The sequence below is a fragment of the Strongylocentrotus purpuratus genome, unplaced genomic scaffold, assembly GCF_000002235.5.
Source record: "Strongylocentrotus purpuratus isolate Spur 01 unplaced genomic scaffold, Spur_5.0 spur5_scaffold_21, whole genome shotgun sequence".
In the NCBI taxonomy this organism is placed as follows: domain Eukaryota; kingdom Metazoa; phylum Echinodermata; class Echinoidea; order Camarodonta; family Strongylocentrotidae; genus Strongylocentrotus; species Strongylocentrotus purpuratus.
Genome location: NW_022145607.1, coordinates 20826761 through 20847885, shown reverse-complemented (window position 1 = coordinate 20847885; position 21125 = coordinate 20826761). Strand labels below are relative to the sequence as shown.

The 21125-nt window shown below is 38.2% G+C and overlaps 1 protein-coding gene across 1 annotated transcript in view; it reads left to right on the top strand.

Moving 5' to 3' along the window:
* The window catches only part of LOC100893107 (RING finger protein 17), a 106784-nt gene that overhangs the window by 32521 nt on the left and 53138 nt on the right, over window positions 1-21125 (top strand). The window contains exons 17-29 of the mRNA XM_030994230.1: window positions 137-284; window positions 1772-1887; window positions 2395-2554; window positions 3089-3204; window positions 3875-3995; window positions 5364-5475; window positions 5896-6312; window positions 7421-7574; window positions 8194-8403; window positions 8986-9125; window positions 10092-10498; window positions 11848-12020; window positions 12859-12978. Coding sequence (XP_030850090.1) covers window positions 137-284; window positions 1772-1887; window positions 2395-2554; window positions 3089-3204; window positions 3875-3995; window positions 5364-5475; window positions 5896-6312; window positions 7421-7574; window positions 8194-8403; window positions 8986-9125; window positions 10092-10498; window positions 11848-12020; window positions 12859-12978 — 2394 coding nt within the window. The remainder of the gene's footprint in view (window positions 1-136; window positions 285-1771; window positions 1888-2394; window positions 2555-3088; window positions 3205-3874; window positions 3996-5363; window positions 5476-5895; window positions 6313-7420; window positions 7575-8193; window positions 8404-8985; window positions 9126-10091; window positions 10499-11847; window positions 12021-12858; window positions 12979-21125) is intronic.

Here is a 21125-nt window from a genome sequence, read left to right as displayed (position 1 = left end):
CTTGCCTTGATTAAAGTTGAAAATCTTTCTTCTCTTAAAAGTTAAATGTTGCACCCTACATGTATAACTGAAGCATATACAATATCAATGATTTTAATAATCAAATATTTGCCATTTTTCATCTTTTTTATTACAGCATAGAGGGCAGGTTGGTAATGTGTTGTACGTAGACCTCCACCAGCAACCAAACGATGATATCAAAGATGATATGCCCATCTCGCTGAGGGATGCCCTAGTCTTTCTGGAACTCGCTTGCTTCATATCGCCAGAGTCTGTGCCTAAGCGTAAGTACTTTTATCACAGATGAATTTCAACATTAGTTAATATAGTCAAACCTGCTTTAGCGACCAGCTGTATAGAAAGACCACCTGTCTACAAAGACCACATTTTTTGTTTTTCCTTGAAAATGGTTTCTCATTGAATCATATACTAAATGAACCTGTACAGAAAGACCACTTGCCTATATACATTGTAGACCACTTTTTGTGTTACCCTTGGGCGGTCGCTATAGACAGGTTTGACTGTAGCTTCTTTTTTGGGGGGAGGAGGGGGATCGGGAGCGGGAAAGGATCAGACTTTAAGTGAAATTACACACTTGTACATGTAGGATAAATGTGATAAAAAGGTAAGTCTGGTCATACTGTATCAGCCACAGTGCCAGCTATGACAAAGGCCTGAAGAAGCTTGCTGCGTGACAAGCGATAGCTACTGAAACATGTAATTTTTCTTCTGATTGTGAACAAGTAACTAATTCTCAAGACTCTCTCAGCAGCTTTGGATTTGAAAAGAATGAGAAAGTAGGAAATTCATACCATCTTCACTACATAGAATTCCAAAGCAAGTGTGATAACCTGATTGTTTCAAACACACTGTAGAGAGATATTCTTTTAAAGTACACTACATGTATGTGGTTCAAATTTGGCATGATGGTTTTACAAGCAAAATGACATTTAAACCAAAATAATTTAGAGAGTCTACCTCAATGAAGCCCTTAGGATGGGTTGTGCAACATTATATAGATGTGATGACAGAAAGGTATGCAGACCAATCACTGGACTAACTAAGCAGTAGAAAGCCACACCCTTATGTTTCTAGATGTAAAAGTACACTGAGAAGAATTGTCTGGTGCCTATAAATGTGGTATTGGTAAAACCAAACAGAGTATTTGCCCGTCAGTTTGGTCAGCTTTGTGTCATCCAAGTTTTTTTTTTATTGCACTAGATTGGTAGTCTCTTACAATATTCTGATTTCATTCTTTTAATTTAATTTCAGTAGTCGCATAATTTCCCATGTGTTTCGTATAAGAGCAAGAAATGTACAATTGCAAATCCCCCAAATCAAGCGTAAGTCTTGTGATTAATTGCAAATTTGCAATTAATCACAACTCAACTTTCTTGCAACGCCCCATTAGTAAGAGAGAGAGAAAGAGAGAGAGAGAGAGAGCGGGGGGGGGGGGGGAGAATAAAAGTTAAATCTAGTTAACTTAATCTAATTTTTAAAACTTTAATCCTAACAAAAATCTTAGAAAATTTAGGAGACTAGTGGGGCGTTGCAAGGAAGTTGAGTTGCAATCGATTGCAAATATCAGTTGCAAATTTTGCAACTTGCAATCAATCACAACTTTCTTGCCACGCCCCTTTAGTGATGTGAAGTCAATATTTAACCTGTTGACTACTGAGTTCTCTAATGCCCATAGGCTTAATACAGGGACTGCCCGCATCCCATAGGCAATGGGTTAACCTAAAGTTATTTTCATTTCTCACCCTCGTAGCTCAAGCCATAGTGCCTCCCAAGAGGTACCTGCCACCCACTGTACCTAGCAAGGGAGACGACTTTGTGGTGCAAGTCAGCCACATCACAGATCCACAATGCTTCTCGGTTCAAGATGTAAGCCATAGTGACATGATGATAATGCCTTTGTACTGTTTATGATTTAATGAATAAAAGTGTAGTCCGTGGGTTCATTTTGAATCTTGCGCCTGGCTGGAATGCTCCCCAGGGAGTGGAGATTGTGCACACAGTGTGTGCGGGCAAGCATTGAATCCAATGACCGGGGTAATACGATATCTGTAAAGCGTTGTAGAGACATCGTAGATGTATTAAGCGCTATATAAAAGCGAAATATTATTATTAATATATTAATATTATTATTATTATTTTGAATCAGGGGAGGATATGCGTATGGGTCCAAGTTTGCTTTAAAAATATCCAAAGCTAATCCCCCAAATAAAAAGGAGCATAACACGGTCTTCAAATTTACAAGTTTTGTTGACAAAAAAACAACAACTAGGCATCCCATTTAAGCCATTACTCTGATGACAGTTGATATTTGTGTTACTGACCTACTGCAAATAATAACTTCCTACGATATCGCTTTGGATCGTTTATTTTTAGATGGAGATTGTTGACTACCTGAATGAGATGATGGAGAAGATTCAGGTAGACTATGCCAAGAGGATTGGACCCGAATGGCAGGTCTTCTGCCCTCATCCTGGTCTGGTCTGCATGGCTTTCTTCCAAGAAGACCAGAGGTGGTACAGAGGAGAAGTCCTTAGTAAGTCTCTTTCTATCCTCTAATGCCTTTTTGCCCTTTAAAGCCCATCTGTACTAGTTTTGGCTACAATCAATTTTGGTGATGTCAACAAGGTACATGACAAAGTACATTGGACTAGCCAGTGGCCATAGCAATAAAGTGAATGGATAATGATGTTTCATGGTATACATTTCTAATGTTTGAGCCCTCAGTTGCTGTCCTATACATTACAAAAAAGTAAGAAATATAAACAAGTGCCAGATCAGGTACACTATGAATTTGGTGATGTCAAGGTATGGGGCAAAATACTTTGACTTTCCATAGAAATAAAGTGAATGGATAATGATTTCTCATGGTTTAGGTTTCTACTGTTGGAGCCCGTAGTTGCTGCCCCAAACATTACAAAGAACAAAGAAATATAAACAAGTGCCAGGTCAGGTACACTATACATGTAAGTTTGGTTATGTCAGTGAGGTTTGGGGCAAAATGAATTGGACTTTCCACAGAAATAAATTGAATGGATAACGATTTTGTTGTGGTATATTTCTAATGTAGGAGCGGCAGGGAAGCAGCAAGTGGAGGTCCTGTATGTTGACTACGGTAACACAGCAACCATACACTACACCCAACTCAAGAAGATGACGGATGACTTCCTCAAGCTCTACAGACTGGTAAGATATTCCCATTTTTACCTATTGCCCATAGGAATGGGATTATTCCTATGCTAAGCCTGTGGGAATGAGACGCTTCAGGAGTCCACTGGTTACCTTCTGTAACATCGAAGATTTTCACAATTTATGCGAGAGGTTCAGATTCTTGAAATTTTGCATGGTGCAGAATGATTGTATCACAACTGACACAACGCTGAAAATATTGAATTGATAATGTTTTGAGAGTTTTGTTACTCAAAATATTATTGGGTATTTGGCGAAAAGCGAACAGAATCACTGTAACCCTCGGGTCTCTCCTCCCGGTATAACTGATTGGGGGTGTGCAGATGGACCACTACACTGGGGTTTTCCCCTACTCTTATACAAATAGTGCAGTGGGTTCTTAATGTGCAAAGGTGATGACTCTCTTCTACACAGGGCCTCCATTAAACGTCCTATCCGAGGGACACACACAATGCTGTACTGAGTTGTAAATGTTTCCAGTCATCTTATTTCTCAAGAGAGGATAGATTAGGAGACATACACATAAATGTTGACTGCACCACTACTTACCCAGCCTAACATGATTGTTTCATCTTGCGTCAAGACTTCGTAGGACCAATGGAAATTGTCCTCTTCACAAATTGCCTTGTAATATGTCTCTTGATTGCTTTTCATTCCCAATGTGCAGTCTTTACCATGTGGCTTGGTGGACGTTGCACCCAAAGACAAAGAGATAGGCTGGACAGACGAGTCTAAGTTAGTCTTCTCTCAGTGTGTGAGCTTCAAGCCATTAGATGTCTCCGTCATGGGTAAGAATCCGACATGATTGATGAAGCCAATAACACAAAATGACCGGACACACAAGTCTAAGAGCACACAGTCTGTGGATTGTTATCTGTTTTTTTTGTTGTTTTTTTTGTTGTTGTTGTTTTAGTCTTAACCCTTACTGTACTGGGCTATTTTGAGCACCCACTGACTGGGGGGGGGGGCCTGGGAGGCCCCCCCCTATGATCTCGGCCGTCGATTGTCCGATGAACACGAAAATTTGCACGTTTGTAGATATTTACGCAAGGAACAAGATGGTATAATTAGTTTTTTCCGAATATGCAAATTTTTGTCGTTAGCCTAATTAATTATGCAAAAATGCTAATTTTATGCATTTTACAGAAAACGTTTCAAACTCCACTTTTTGAATGTTGAAACTCATTATTCATATGAAACTTCTTTTTTAACTCAAAAAAGTTAATTTAATGTAATTAATAATGATAATTTATGCAAATTTTGATGCAATTTTTTTTTTTTTTTTTTTTTTTTTGATGACATGCGCATACTAATTGTTATGTAACGCCTTACAGGTATATCCGATTTCGACGAAAATGGTATCAAAATGTGCGTGAGACTTGAGGGAAAAAAGTCATGAAACGACAATTCAAAATTCCAAGCGGTTGCGGCGCAAACTCCAAAAATGTCGAGGGGGGGGCCTCCCAGGCCCCCCCCCAGTACAGTAAGGGTTAAAGGTGTGTGTCATTCGCCTTTACGACTAAAACAATTCAAGGAATTCAAGGAAGTAGCTTTATTTCAAGCTTGAAACCCTAACAAATGACTTGAAGAGTAAACTTAGCATCTCAGACACAACTCTGGGAACAATTACATTGCCTTGAGTATTAGCAGTGAAGCTGTAATGCAAACATTTGATTCAGAAGAATGTTGATTCATGAAGTAGTTATCATGTGGTAAATGAATAATTTTAAATATTTTTGGGGTTTTGTCAATTACAACTTTTACATCTTTATCATTACATGCTAGTGTCTACAAATACTTGAAAGTGTATTAAGTCAAATTTTCTGTATCATGCATGTGCATGTAGTTCGAGGGAATTTGAATAGACGTGTTAAAGATATATCCACAATTATGTGCAGTTGCATTTACATGTAGTTACCCCTTGCAAATTTGATGTTTTTTGTGTTTTATGTAACTCAAGATTGAAAGGTAGACAGGTTGAATATGGGCCTTCATGGAATACTTAGCTTTAAAATGTCACATTCTCAAGAAACAAACATCAGGACAATTCAATCTGTTTACCCACTTAAAAAATTACAATACTTGGTAAGGGTGTGATTAATTTAGTTTATAACTGTATTTAAATTATTTTTTAAAATTCCTCACTATGGGTGTAGATGTGAAGGAGGGAGTGATCCGAGTGATAGCCTACGATGAGGTCGAAGGTCAACGGGTCAGTGTGAACGCTCTCCTCGTCCAGAGAGGCCTTGCGGAAACAACAGGTCCAGGGTAAGTCGTTTCATCTGTGAATCATTGTGTGAATCATTGTATGAGCTCTGGTTTAAGTCCTTTGTTATTCTATATTTCCCCAAAGAAAAGCACTATTAAAATTTCACATGAACTAAGGCATATTGTTCAACTTGCAAAATGACCTTATCAGCAAGTTCACAATGTGGCCTAAGTTATTAAGGCTTATATATTTGGATTAATTGTGAAGGAACCCAATTAAGACCTGAACTTATTTAAAATATCTTATTTATTTTAGACCTTGTAAATATACATGTACATTTTGATAATGTCATACTCCTACGTTGACTCTCTAGAATCTGTGGTACAGTTAAGGATATGTATACCATGGTGAGGATGTTCTTCCTCAGTTGTTACTTCATTGAGGTTGCTGTGCATACTCTACGTACCCTTTGCCCACAGCTCCGTCAGTGCAGAAATCCTCAGAGGACTTTCTCCCAAGCCAACACCCATCTTGCCAGACACCACCACCACGCAATCAGAAGAGGCCACACACAATGTTGATTCCAGCGGGGACAAGATCACCCGTGAACCAGTATCCTCCACAACCGATGGAACCCCTCTGAAATCACCCGAACCCGTGCAGCAGGTGCCTTCGACAGAGGCAGCGCAAGAGACCAAGCCAGCCAGAATCACTCCAACCGCAGGGAGGTCGTCCAGAGGCTCTTCGGTGACCATAGGATGTAGCAGGTCTCAGGGTCAGTCTTCGCAGCTCTCGGGGAAGTACAGCGCCTACACGGCGGTTCATGTGAGCCACGCTGAAGCGCCCTCTTGCATCTATGTCCAACTTTCCGCCGCTGGCAAAGATGGATTAGACAGGTGAATATGGACAGTTTGAATCTATCATAAATTATATTTTTTGCTTTTTAGTAGATATTTATATAATATTGGATGGCTTTGAGTATGATACAAGAATATATTGCTCGAGCTATGACAATATTGGACGAGTCAAAGACGAGTCTAATATTGTCTTAGCGATAGCAATATATTCTTGTATCATACGAAAACAAAGCCATACAATATTATTATTATTATCTATATTAGTCTGACTAGCGAAATAACAAATTTGACTTTCATAGGTAAATATAGCTTTGTTTTCGTGTGATATCGATATGGGATCGATAGTTGAAGTTCCTGGATAACTGAGCAATGCGAAAACAATATTGGTCAATCATCCGGGTACTGCGCTAAAGATATTGAATACACTGATTTATTGTCGCACTTGGAAGCCTTATATAGATAATAATATGGTGTATTTAAATTTTTTATTCAATATTTTTGTTGTGATAATTGTGATCAGGCACCACAATACCACCCTCCAAAAACAGAGGCAAAACTACTTCTTCCTACAAACTGTTAAATACTCTTTCAGATATGCGGCGGTAAACCATCGCAGCTTATTTCTACGTGTACAGGAATGGCATTTGCGTGCCACAAAGGTCCCATGCGTATTCACTGAGCTCTATGTTATAAGATACAGAAATGTGAAGCGTAATACACCTACATCCTCATAATAATTTGTTATATTTAAACGACGCGGTCACCTTGTCATATATGAATGAGTGTAGGAAGCTAAAATTGATACAAAGATATGGATACTAGTGACAGTTAAAAGGAAATCACAAAATGAAATCCATAATTTTGATTAAGTGTTAGCTTTTAGATTGATTTTGTTTTAAAGACCGTCTGCACTAGTTTGGCCAGGGTGATTAGACCTCCTGTCAATGACAGGTGGTTATCTCATCAAATCAGCTCTCAATTAACATTAGAAAAAGAGGATCATGGGGGGCCAATGGTCACCGATTAGGCATTGTTTGCTATATAGAGGGCGCAAGTACCCATAAGTAGTGCAGTGGGGCTTTTAGTGTTAGCTATTAGATTGATTTTGTTTTAATCCTCATGAGCTATTTGATATTTCTTTGTCAAGTTTACTGGAGTCTATGACACTATTCTACAAGGAGCAGGCAGAGTGTGAGAAGACGGACTGGAAGGAAGGGGAGATCTGTGGTGCTTTGTTAGTCAGGGAAGGGGTTTGGTGTCGAGGAAAGATACAATGTATGCTTCCTGATAATAATGCCGTGGTAAGTCTCTTCTTCTTGAACCGTGGACTACAGGAATTTCTCACCCCCTTGGCATATAACCCTTTCGCGACAATCATTCCACATTTTGTGGTTTGGCTCAATAATCTTTGATTTAGAGCTCTCAAAAATATGCCAGATGCATGAGTAAAAATGGCAACATTTCTACACACATTACATCTATTTTTGTTTCATGACTATATTTCGTATCAGTGGAATTTAGCGACACTTTTTTAATTTGCTCTATCAATCTATGTTGGTATATTCTTATTGGTACATGGGAATGGATGATGAGATGAGTTGCAGTTAAGAAAAGATTTATCTGCAAACCTGCTAGTATATGTTCATGCTCAGTTGAATGTAAACAAAATATCAAAACAAAACACAATGTTCTATATTTTGTGTATGATCACAAGTTTTGTTCTCAAATTTTTCATATACTAAGATGTCTTGCCTCCTGTCATCAAGGTCCTGTTCATTGGCTACAGCAATGAGGAGGTGGTTTCCATCGCCAACATCCGCCCAATGTCCAGAAAGAATTTCCCTTCAAGGGGCAGTACCTTTCCTCCAGACATTCACTCATGCAATCACAATCTGCCATCACTTGCCTCCTTTCCTCAAGGTTCTATTCACCGACTACGGTAACGAAGAAGTGGTTTCCATCGCCAACATCCGTGCCCTTGACGAGCGGTTTCAGAAGGAAGCTCCCTTCGCCATCCGATGTCACCTGGTGGACATCCTTCCTGCGGGAGGCACGGCAGAGTGGACCAAGACGTCCTGTGACTTCTTGGAAGAAAGGCTGAACGATCTTGAGTGCTACATCTGTAAAAAGGTATGTCAAAAGTACCACTTAAAGCATATCTGCACTAGTTGGGCAAGGAGGGATTAGACCTCTCTGCATGGTCACAGACAGGTGGTTATCTCATAAAATCAGCTCTCAATTAACATAAGAAAAAGGGGATCATCGGGGACCAATGGTCACTGATTAGCATTGTTTGCTATATGTTTGCGATAATGCTACATTTTGAATGAAGAAAGCTGAAGACACCTTTTGAAAGTAATAAGGAAAGATAATGTAGGTAGGGATGCTTTTGTGAATGAGAGTTAAATCCGTAAAAATAAATACATGATTTAAAAAATATATGTTTCTTGAAAGTGTTACCTCTAAGAAAGTGCTACCTTCAGGATGAGGTAGTACAAAGATCTCTCTTGAAAGTTGCTTGGATATTTTAAAGGTATTTGGTTATGACTCTATAAATGGCCTGGTGTGCTGGATATGTAAGAAGACAGGACAAAGATATCCATAGACGGTTTCTTGAGGAGTTGGACATAATGAAGGATGCTACTTTTTGTACAAAATTATGACAAAGATGTTCCTTTGAAAATCACCTTGTTTCTTTTTTCTGATTCTCAGGGTGACATTGAGAAGAATTCTCTCCCGATAGACCTTCTCTATGAGCTGACTAATAAAGAGAGAGTAGCGAGAGAGTCTGCAGAAGATTTAGCAAGCATCGCGGAGCTCCTTGTTCAGAAAGGCTTAGCGCTAAGAAAGAGGTAAATAGTTAATATCTTTCTTAACTTGTATATAACAAAAATTACAGAAGGTGGGACATGATAAACGTGAGATTTGCCCTGATTTAATGTAAGCTTAGTCACCCAAACATAAACATTTATTTGCTCTGCTGAGTAGATTTTATTTGGAATGGAATACTTCTCATTAGTTGCTTTCATTGTGGTTGCTCAGGACAAGTCTTGAACGATTATGAAATATGTAAAAAAAATTATACCTCCACCACCGAAAGTGTTGCCAGAGGCATTTTGCTTTCGGGTTGTTGGTCCTGCTTTACGTTACAGCGATAACCCAAGAATCATTGAACGAATTTTAACAAAACTTGATGAAGGGTGTATGAACAATCAACAATGAACCGATTAGATTCTTGGTGTAATAGGTCGAAAGTCACAGGGACATAAAAATGTTAAAAACTCCTTTAAAAATATAAAAGCATCATAGTAATTCAAACCTAAGTTGGATAAAGTATATATTCATGCTATAAAGTTTCACAGCACCCATGGTAATCTGGTTTCTGGTGAAATGTGCGGAAGGGAGAATTACATGGAGGGCGAAGGCAGTCAAATTGCTCATGTCTTTTTTTAAGAAGCTAGGTAATTAATTTACTTCATGTTCTTGCTCTTAAGATCTTCAAAGGTATGAAAAAAGAAAGATTACTATCAAAACATTGTTAACTACTCTATAACTTCAGCATGTGATCTGCAATATTTTGTACATGGGGATGTGTTGGTGAGTGATTAAAGACATACATGTAGTACAAGGTCATTTGCATGTCTAGTTTTACAATTGATCAAAATTACATCTGAGAAACATAACAAATAATTCTATCAATATTTTAAAAACTGAAAATTTTTAGTTATTACAGTTACTAGATTTTTTTTCTAAGAATCAGACAACTGATAGTATCATATATAAAATCATTATTTAAATTCATTCTTTTCTCTCTACAGGCGAAAGGTGTCAACTCCAGAAGTTCACAAGAATATTGCAACTCCTCATGTTACAGCCAAAACACCGCCATCCTACCACCCTACCACCACCACCACCACCACCACCACTTTGAGTCCCAAAACAAACTCTGACCCTGTCACACCCCAAAGCAGTGGTGTAAGCTCCCTCAATACCACCGCCTCTCCCACCTCCCTGGACGGCCCCACCACGCCCGATGAAGGGTGTCCCGCGATGCCCGCCGACTCTGCGCTGCTCCTGGATGAATATGAGAACTTTGAGGGGACCGGAATCCAGGAGATACTCCCCCAGTATCCAGCCCCGCCCTTGCCGACGCTCTCCCAGCTACAGCTGATCATCACCTTTGTGAGCGACAATGCAATCATCTATGGACTAGATGTGGATAGATGTAAGTCATGATACCAGGTGCTTCTCTGTAATACTGGTAAAATAGTCCAACCAGTCTTTAAATGCCACCAGGGTGAAGAGGTTGCTCTACACGGTAAAATCTAATCTAATCTAATCTAATCTAATCTAATCTAATCTAATCTAATCTAATCTAATCTAATCTAATCTAATCTAATCTAATCTAATCTAATCTAATCTAATCTAATCTAATCTAATCTAATCTACATGTTAATTTAGTAGCCTTGTGTTGTTTTTAACAGTTTTTGGAAAAAGCATGCAAAAATAAAAATAAAGGAATATATTGTGAATCGTGTAGTAGATTGGTTACTTTAACCCCTGTTAGAAAATCCACGACTGCTGCTCGATTGCTGCAGAAAGCGCCATTGATACCTTTGGTACTTTAACAAATATTTTATCCATTGGCAATATATTTTAATAATCTTTCTGCATAACAAAGTAACTATTAACTCTTAAGCTGCCACCCATACAATGCAACCAGTGCCACAGTGCTAATTCCTATTGTGCCACAGTGCTAATCTCCTGCGTGCCAAGTTAATTTTAAGGTTGGTTCAAGTGCGTGTTATTTAAATCTTTACAAAAAACAAATCGCTGAATTACTCGAGAAAATCCAATCTGACTGTTGTATACAAAGACGCGTAATCCAAAGCCGATAATCTGATGCACGCGATGGTACTTTCAATAGCGCTGCAAAAGCACTCAGCACGGTGCAATGGGCATGAACAATAACTGTTATTACATCTGCGCGCTAGCGTGCACAAAGCACCGTAGCGGTGGCTCGCTAGCATGAACGTGGCTTTCAATCGATAGCACGCTCGCGTGCACATGGCACTATAACAATAGCGCGCTAGCAGTCTCATGGCAGGATAAGAGTTAACTTTAATTTTGACCATGTTCATTTATTCATTATTTATTATTTATGTGGCACTTTCAAGAAAAATAACAATGAAACAATATAATTATGGTGATTACAAAATTAGAATGACAAAAATTATACAAATAAAAAATTTTGTAGCAATATTCTGAGTGCAAAAGATGGCGGCCAGGGAAGAGGAGAGCAAACCTAAACACTGTATTAAACCGTAATCACTGCCCAGCCAACTGATGCACGCAGAAGACTGGTAAAAAATATATCATAATGATAAGGACAAATAAAGAGAGTAATAAATCAAGGATAAACAGTACAAAATATATCAAGGAAAGGCACAAGCAAATGTAATGCCAATACAGAAATACAGAAGTACAGATTATATACGACATTAGAAAATTCACAAATTCAATAATATGATAGCATTGTCATTCTCTGTCTCTGTACTTTTTATGTTGTTACAGTTGAAGATTTTCAGCAGATGATGGCTGCCCAGCAAGTAGCCTGTAACAGCCAGAAGCGTAGTCCTCCAGACCCCAGCTCCCTCTCCCTCTGCCAATGCGTGTGTGCTAGATTCACCCTGGATGAACAGTGGTACAGGGCAAAGATCATCGGTATCACCGAAGACACTGTTCGGGTAGGTTCCTTGAACTATGTTTGTGTGTCTGAAAGAAGGAGGGGAGGGGGGCAAATGTACTTTTGCTTGATTCATTTGTGATACATTTACCCTAGATGAACAGTGGCACAGGGCGAAGATCATCGGTATCACAGAAGACACTGTTCAGGTAGGTTCCTTGAACTATGCTTGTGTGTTTGAAGGGAGGGGGGGGGGGGGGGGGGGGGTGTACTGTAGGGGGAGGTGTCTACATGGAATTTTGCTTGATCCACCTCGGACAATCATCGATATCACCAAAAACACATTTGGTTTAGATTAGTTTGCAGAGTGTGTTTTTGTGGTTTGTGATAGATTTACCCAAGATAATCAGTGGTACAGAGCTGCAATTTCGGATGGATAGCTTCCTTCTATAATGTCTGTGTCTGTGTGGTATTTAAATTCACATTAAATGGCCAGTGGTAAAGGGCACAGCTCATTGGTATCATGAAATATACTGTCAGGGTAGGTTCCATCAAGTCTCACTCCATTAACAAAATACGAAAATTTGGATTTATTTAAACTATGTTCTAATCCATAAAGCATCAGATTCAGACTTTTTTTTAAAGCCCCTCTGCACTAGTTTGGCCAGGAGGGATGAGACCACCCAGCGTGGTTACTGACAGGTGGCTATCTCATCAACTCAGCTCTCAATTAACATAAGAGAAAGAGGATCATGGGGGATCAACGTGTAACGCTTAGGCATTGTTGGCTATTTAGAGGGCGTAAGTAGCTTTAAGTAGTGCAGTGGGGCTTAAAAGAATCATGACATTTGTATTTTTTTAATCACAAGAATTTATTTTTTGTTGCTTTTCACAAACAGGTAAAGTATGTTGACTTTGGAAACTCAGAATCACTGCCTTTTGATCGAATCAACCCAACACCGTTCCAGCTCAATGTACCCCAATACAGCAGGGAATGTGTCCTCTATGGAATACAGCCGGTAAGTGGACGCTTTCCCTTGGGAAATGGTTATGTGATTGCAGGAAATTTTTCTAAGCTATTTTGTTTTAAAGTACATATTCATTGATTTTAAAAAACTAACTTTATTTTCATTATTGCAAACAAGGGTGTCGATTTGTATCCTTGGTTGGGGGGGATGATAGGTGCCAAAATATTTTCGGCAATGGATCAAGGCAATCAAGAGGTAGAAGCGTGTGGCAAGTTGCACCCCTCCCAAGCGCGTAGCCAGGATTTCATTTTAGGGGCGGTAGTGAGCACGCGAAGCGCGGTCCCTAGGGGGTTGCGTGCAGGGAGGGGGAGTCCCCCCCCCCCCCCCCCCCCCCGCGAAGCGCGGAAGCTTTGACGTTTCACTAAATTATTAGAGAAAGAAGACGATTCGTTGGACCGTTCTCGATTCTTAATCCTTGTTTGAATCAAGTTCCCCTTCCTCCGCGCATAGCGCGGAAGCTCTGACGTTTCATTAGATTATTAAAGCCAGAAGACGATTCGATGTACCATTCTCAACTCTTAATCCTTGCTTGAATCAAGTTCCCCTTCCTCCGCACATAGCGCGGAAGCTCTGACGTTTCATTAGATGATTAAAGAAAGAAGACGATCCTATGTACCATTCTCGACCCTTAATTCTTGTCTGAATTTATTTTCGCCCATTCCTGCGCGAAGTGCGGAAGCTTTCACATTAGTGAAAGAAGACAATTTGTTGTATCGTGTCCTTCATGAACTCAGTTTCCCCCTACCGCGCAAAGCGCGGAAGCTTTAACGTTTCAATAAATTATTACTCTTAATTCTTGTCTGTATTCATTTTCGCCCATTCCGCGCTTAGCGCGGAAGCTTTCACGTTTCATTAAATTATTCGTAAAAGAAGACGCTTCGTTGTATCGTGTACTTTTGACGTTTCATTTGATTATTACGCTTAATCCACGTCTGAATTCAGTTGCCCCCTAACAGCTTTGCCCTTTTCACTGAATTATTAGAGAAAGAAGACGATTCGTTGTACTATTCTCTATATTAATCCTTGTCTGAACTCAGTTTTCCCACTGAAAATAATTTGTGTTACAAATAAGTTGTGACATAATAATCTTTCTCCAAAAATGAAAAATCTTTTAGGAAATATCAGGAAATAAAACGAGTGAAAAAAATAAAAATAAAGATACAATGACGTGAATTTTAAAAAGGATGAACGGAAACAACATAACAACTAGAGAACTATTTTATAAGTCATACTAATGTCCGAAAATCTTTCTCCTTGTCTCCGATCTCATCACGAAATTGTCACAGAGTTCAGCTATGTTTACACTGTCCAGGATTGTCTGATGTGCATTGTAGATTGCTATTTTTGCGTTTCGCGCTTAACATGTAGCTCGTTGCTTTTTGACGCTGCGTCTTTGCATTTGGCGCACTGCATTTCTATGATGCTGTTGATTGAACAAATTGAATAAATTCATCAATTCCTGATGAAGCCGTATGAGCGAGAATTCAATTTATTCTTGTCTCATATACGGTTGTCTTATTTACTTCGTATACATGTATGTATTATGAAAATGAGAAAGCAAAATGGTCATCTTGCGAGTAATAACCATTAACTACTCTCATCGGGCTCTCATCCTTAATTTTTCTCTTCATTTTTTTTTTTTTCTGATGGTGAATTATTGGGGGGGATGATTGTACAGGCCATCCCCCCCCCCACCTGAAATATTGGAGGGGATATATCCCCCCATCCCCCCCCCCCCCCGAATCTCTTGTATATCCCAGCTGCTCTGGAGGTGGTTGTATTTGTATTTTTATAAATCACCCGTTATGTAGTTGACCTAAAACTTGTACGATGGCCCTTTGTTAGCTTACCAGTTTCTAGTGATACATTAGTTGACATATTTGTGATTTTCTTTGAATTTCACCTTTAACATTTTGTACACAAAGAGGTTAAGTTCATTGTTATGTAATGGGAATATTAACTGAGATCATACAATGCTGGATACGAGCCTATGAAAGTTGTGGAGTCATTCATGTATCCACAAGTAGTGCATTCCATACAGATTACAGGTGGAAGTATTCTATATAAAAGGGTATTCTTAAAAGTCTTTTAAAAGCGAAACAAAAGTTATTCATAAAGCACCCAGTGGTGGATCCAGGAGGGCACAGGGAGTATGTGGCCCCCGGCCAAAAAAAAAATGTTGGAATCAGCCCCAAATTCGCAAAAAACGTACTGGCAAACAGAGACCCCCCCCCCCCTCCCCCAACTGAGCGAATTTGCGGCCGGGGCGATTATCAAATATTCGGGAGCATAAAATTTTTTTTAAATGTGCTCTTACCCCCCCCCCCCCCCCCCCCCCCCACTTATTCAGCGGCTGGCTGAGTCGTTGCGATTTTGGGGGACCAACAAAAAATATATATATATATATCCTCTTACCCCCCGTGTGATGGTTTCAAAGTTTGTTTTAAGTTTTCTGTTTCATACATATACACATACGTCCCATTTATGATTTAGTTTATCTCAAGTGCTCCTGTATTAAACCAGATCTTTAGATGCCCTTTAAGTAAGGAATACATGCACATGAAAATTATCATACCATGGATCGGTTATTTGTAGGATCATTGTTTTGATTGTTCAGTGAAACCTGTCTATAAAAACCACTCAAGGGAGAAAAGCAAAGTAGTCTTTATAGGCAGGTGGTCTTCATGTACGGGTTCATTGATTACATGTTCCCATGAGAAATCATTTTCAAGGGGAAACAAAATTGCCTTTATCGACAGGTGGTCTTTCTATACAGGGGGTCGCTATGTTTGACTGTAGTGAGATTATATAAGGTCGGGATATAATGCATAGAGTGCAAGCTAAAAATGCTTTCATTATACAACTAACTATTCTCCAATGCTCAAGATTATGGTAATTATTATCTTAACCCAAAGTGTGAAAATAGTTACAGTGAAACGTGTCTATAAATACCACTCAAGGGAGACAAGAAAAGTTATTTTATTGTTTCAATGAGGAGCCATTTTCAAGGGGCCAAAAGGGCCTTTATAGACAGGTGGTCACTAAATCAGGTTTGACTATACTGTAAGATACCCCTACTTTATTTGCATATAAGTAAAAAGACAAACATTAAAACACTTTTCAAGGTTCACAATCCATAAACTTTATCCAGGACTGTTTCAATAGTGCATGTACAAGTAAAACCATCATTTCATCATGATAATGCTACTTGTTTTGTGGAAAGGACATGTACCTTTATCAGTCAAAGAATACGGTCAAACAAAGAGCTGATACCACAGACACCACACGCATAATCCACACTTATACCCCGTTCAGACTACACTGTACCTATATTCATTGTATGATTATACGATTTAGTAATTGATTTTGCCCTATACCTGTAGTCTGAACGTCATATAACAAAATGTATAACAAAAAGAATAGTGAGACCCATGTGAGAGCACCGCTTTGAACAAAAGCTTGATAAAGAAACAGGGTCCCGCTCTCATCTGAACGTCGTGTTGTATAAAAATCGTATTACTGGGCGAGTCTTATGACTATGAGCGCTCACTGATGACTGGCTAGCTGTCGTGTGAACTGACCTCTTCAAAACTAGTTGCTTTCAGTATGACGTTGCTTTTAAACAATGTTGTTATTCAGTCTGTACCTCTCTTTTTGTGCTGTACGATGATTCTTGTAATAGTTTTGAATTCCGTCCAGTCTAAACAGACTACTTGTTTGCCTCTAAATCTTTCTCATTCATCCCCAAAACACTGATCTAGAGAAGTGATGCAACGCCAATATCTCACCCTCCGGAAAAAAAGATATCATGTTTTAAATTTCTATGTATTTCAGATTGTCCATTTAGTGCAATTTTTTAGAATTTGTTTTAGAGAAAAGTCCAGCCCTACTAGTAATGATTGATGCATGCCTTCGGGGCTAACTAACTGTATTTATTTGTAATGTAATTATTGAGTTTGAAAATTAGGTTTCCCACTAGATTTTGTGGAGGATAGCCGCTCAACAAAAGTAATCCGGCTTTGTATATGATGCGCAGGAAAGTCTGATTTTTCTTCTCTGAAAGCCTTGGTATTTATTGATGTTTCTAAATATATATGTATTTGTGGTCAATAAGGAATTTCTTACGTAGAATGAGATTTTGTTTTGCTCAAGAGAACCTGGTATTAGAGACAAAGTGAGCAACTTACAAAACAGCAATGATGGAGAATGCCTGCCGGTTGGGATTATTGTAATTAAATTTAGTAGCCTTGCATTGTATCGTATTTTACCTTTTGAACTCACTAGCTATTAGAAAAAGGTTGCGAAAACCTTTAGTAGATGTCTGAAAAGGTTGACTGAAGAAATATGCTCAGAATTCTCACATGATAACAATTATAGCTAGCTCACCAGCACTGTCTTTCACAATATTTTACAGAATTTTGCACATCATGCTCCTGCAATGGTTGCTCTGGACACAGTTTCATACAGTTAAAAGAAATAATTACCATAAATGTTGGTCTCAATGCTTTAGCTAAACATAATCCTTATCCTTACCCTTTCCAAACCTCATGTCTTTGGTGAAATAAATTCCAGCGCAATTGACACCAGGAAATATCAAAAATTGTAAATCTGTAGATTTGTGACCATGATTTGTACGTCCCTTGAGAGACCTGTCAGTAAATGGTGAGAGCAAACAGTGGCATGAACTGCCTGCCATAATTAAGACCAACTTAAAGTCAATCTTAGTCTTTCTGAAACACTCCCCAGAGCAATTTTTGGATTACCTATTTGACAGCAGGGGCTTTTAATAATATACATGTCGTAGGAGCATTGAGATAATGCAGGTATATGAAATATAATGAAATTAATTATTAATTAGAAAAGGATTCATTTATAAAGCATGAATAATAAACATGTAATTAATTTAGTTATTTTGTCTAGCTTGTAACAGATGACATCCGTACAAGTTTCATGTATCAACATCAACAGGAAAGTTTTTCTTTCCCTTTTGGGTAACAGTGTTTAATACTGGATTGGGTTTATGGGAAGACAGCTTGATATGTTTTCATCTACATGTAGATCATAACATCTGTAAAAAGTTAAAAAGTTAAAATGAAATTAAAATTTAATCCTAAGGTACCAGTCTGAATACACATTACGTTAGATTATCACTTGAGGGGATTCTTTTAACCCAATGCTTACCGTAATTTGGTTGATTATGTATTAAGCCTATGGAAATGCCAGAACTCAGCAGTCAGTTGATTAAAAGATGATTGTTTGTATCTATCAAGGCAAGCAGTTTTCCATCTTCTAAGTAGGATCCTATTGATTTTCTTCTCCACAGTATCTGTCCGCAACTACCGCAAGGCAATCTTTCTTCTCATCACACGCACAAGCAGTAGGATTAGCACAGTTAGCAAAGGATGGCTAATTGGGTGTATGTTTCATTCTATTGACGTATAATTTACTTAGTTAACAAAGCTGTTTGCGTTTTTGTTTACATGGTATTCAGTACAATTGAGTAAAGGACCTAGTAGATGTGAAATTAGGACACCATAATAAGGGTTTAATTCACACTATTCTTGGAAACTGCATCTTCTGTAAAATCCCCCAATTGCTTTAATTATGCCATAATTGCCACTCTCTCTCTCTTGTTGATTCAATTTGCTATTTTTGTTTTACTTTCGCTAGCCCATTTTTTTCTTCATTTTACAGTGGGGTGGGGGGGGGGGGGGGGAGGTTGCTTGAAAGATGAACATACTGTATCACGTGCTACCCAGTCCTCAGGCATAGATTCTACGTGTATTTGACACTTAAAGAGGAGGTTGAGTTCTGGGGAGAGGTGAAAAATAATTTGTGAGCGTGTTCATGTTTATTATGCAAGTGGGGAAGAATATCAGAGAAAAAAAATGTTCCTCAAAACAATTAGAAAGCCTACAGTATGAAGTTCAATAAACTTTGCATTCTACATAGTCTTACTGTTCAGACATGCAGTTTCTCACTACATGTATGACTGACAAGGGTCTGTGACTACAGACTAGGCCATGCAACCTGCCATAATCCAAGTCCAAACATTTCCCATGCTCCCTCATCCCCTCCAAATTTCATGGAATTGTTTTGCTATTCTTTGACATGACACTCGCTAGCTGATGTGTGCCCCAGGGCCGTCATGCCATCATCAAATTGGCGATTGTCAAACCAAATGCATAGGCATCTTTTATTTTTTTATTTTTTTCTAATTCATTTTTTCGATGTAGGTTGGTTGGTATGGGTCCATGGGGAATGACCATATTCATGACCAAGTCTGGTAATCAGGTAAAACGCCATTTTCTTCCTCGGAGAGTCGTGTTCAAGGATAACTCTGTGTTCACACTTTAAGGGTCGCCCTCGGTCATTTCTGATTAAAAGAAAGACCCGCTCACCATACATATATATTATCTAGCTTTATTTGACCACCGAATATCCCAATACCCTGCTGTTGATCAACAGGTTCTTTTTTTATTTAGGTAAAATTACAAAAATTCTGAGAAATGTGGGCGTTGGAGCCAGAAGGGCATTTAAAGGTACTATGTCCCATTTGCAGGCTAAAAAAATGAAAAAGTTAAATTCCAACTGCATTTGAAAGATAATACTAATTTAGAACTTACCTAAAAAAGGTGGGGCTTGAAAAAGTCTTCAAGTGGGAAAATAACGACTATTAGTTGTCAAATCGACTTTTGGGCTATAGAGCCCAAAAGTAATGGTCTTGATTTTCAGACAATTGTACCGAATGGTCATACGTTTTATGCTGCGCAAAGATTCAATCAGTTTAATCTTGGCCATCACAAGAAGTGGGTTATTGATGTAGACAAATGCTCATGTACCCTTTACAACTCTTTTCATGTATGTTATTACCAAAGAAGAAAAAAAGCCAGTCAGTCACTCAATAGTGTCTGACAGTGAAGTCTAGCAAGTAAACGGGTTTCCTTGCATAATTTGAATATGAGGACACTGCTAACGTTTAAATTTCACAGATAGGACATACATGACATATTCATAATTCCTGCAAAGTTCTACAGAATTTGAGGTTGGCTGCAAAAGGGACATAGTACCTTTAATATACATGTAGAGTGTAGCCCTTCTGGCTTTGAAGAGACAAAATATTTTTAGGGGAAGGCCAATTTCTTACTAGGATGGCTTCATAGCTTTGTTCACTCTTCAGGATACAGAAAACGTTTTGTTTCTTACTTGACAGTATATACATGTAAGAGCTTAAATTCACTTCTACATGATGAACAAGTCGTACCTAGGATAAATACAAATGAAAGCGCTTTTTATCTACATATACACTGTATAAGATCCTCTGTTGTTGTTTTGGATTTTCGATATATGTAACAAATTAATTACCGTAGATTAACAGTTAATTTTCGCTCAGCTGCCCTAATAGATTAGTCCCTTTGTATTGATTACCCAAAATAAACAGTTTTTATCTGGAATTTTTAACAATTGATGAATAATTGATTTTAGATCTTTGCTGTGACTTGTTCTATTTATATGTTATATGACATTGATTGTTGTCATGTATATTTTCTGCTATTTATTTAAGTTAGTATTGTCTGTTGGGAGCCAGGGGAGTACAAATAATCAAATAATTCCCCTTGCTCTCAACAGAGAGGTTAAATTACATGTATATTACATTGTTATGTTATTTATGTTATTTGTAGTTAATGTCTATGATATGTTAATGTATTGTTATATTTATACAAATGTGAGCTGTAAAACAATTTTTATGCCTTCTTTTTATTTTGTGCATGACAATAAAGAAATTCAAGAAGGCTTCGTGAATTGTGTAGTTTAAATTTTTATTTTCGATATTCAACATCTTTCGTTCAAAAAAAAAGCTTGTTAAGTTATATTTGGAAGTTAAAGGCATAGAAAAAACTTTGTTGAAAAATAATTTGTTTACCCACTTTCTGCATTAAAAGGGAATGCCGAAGTTACACATCTAGATGCTTTTGTTGATTGGAATTCTCATCTTAATAAAATATCTTGACTTTTATGGGCATTGTATACTGTCTGGAACAGCCCAACATTTTTGATGAATATTCTATTGAAATTCATGATTATTGTAGTCTTAAGGGGTATGCATTGTATACAGGTGCAAGAACATTTTTTTTAAC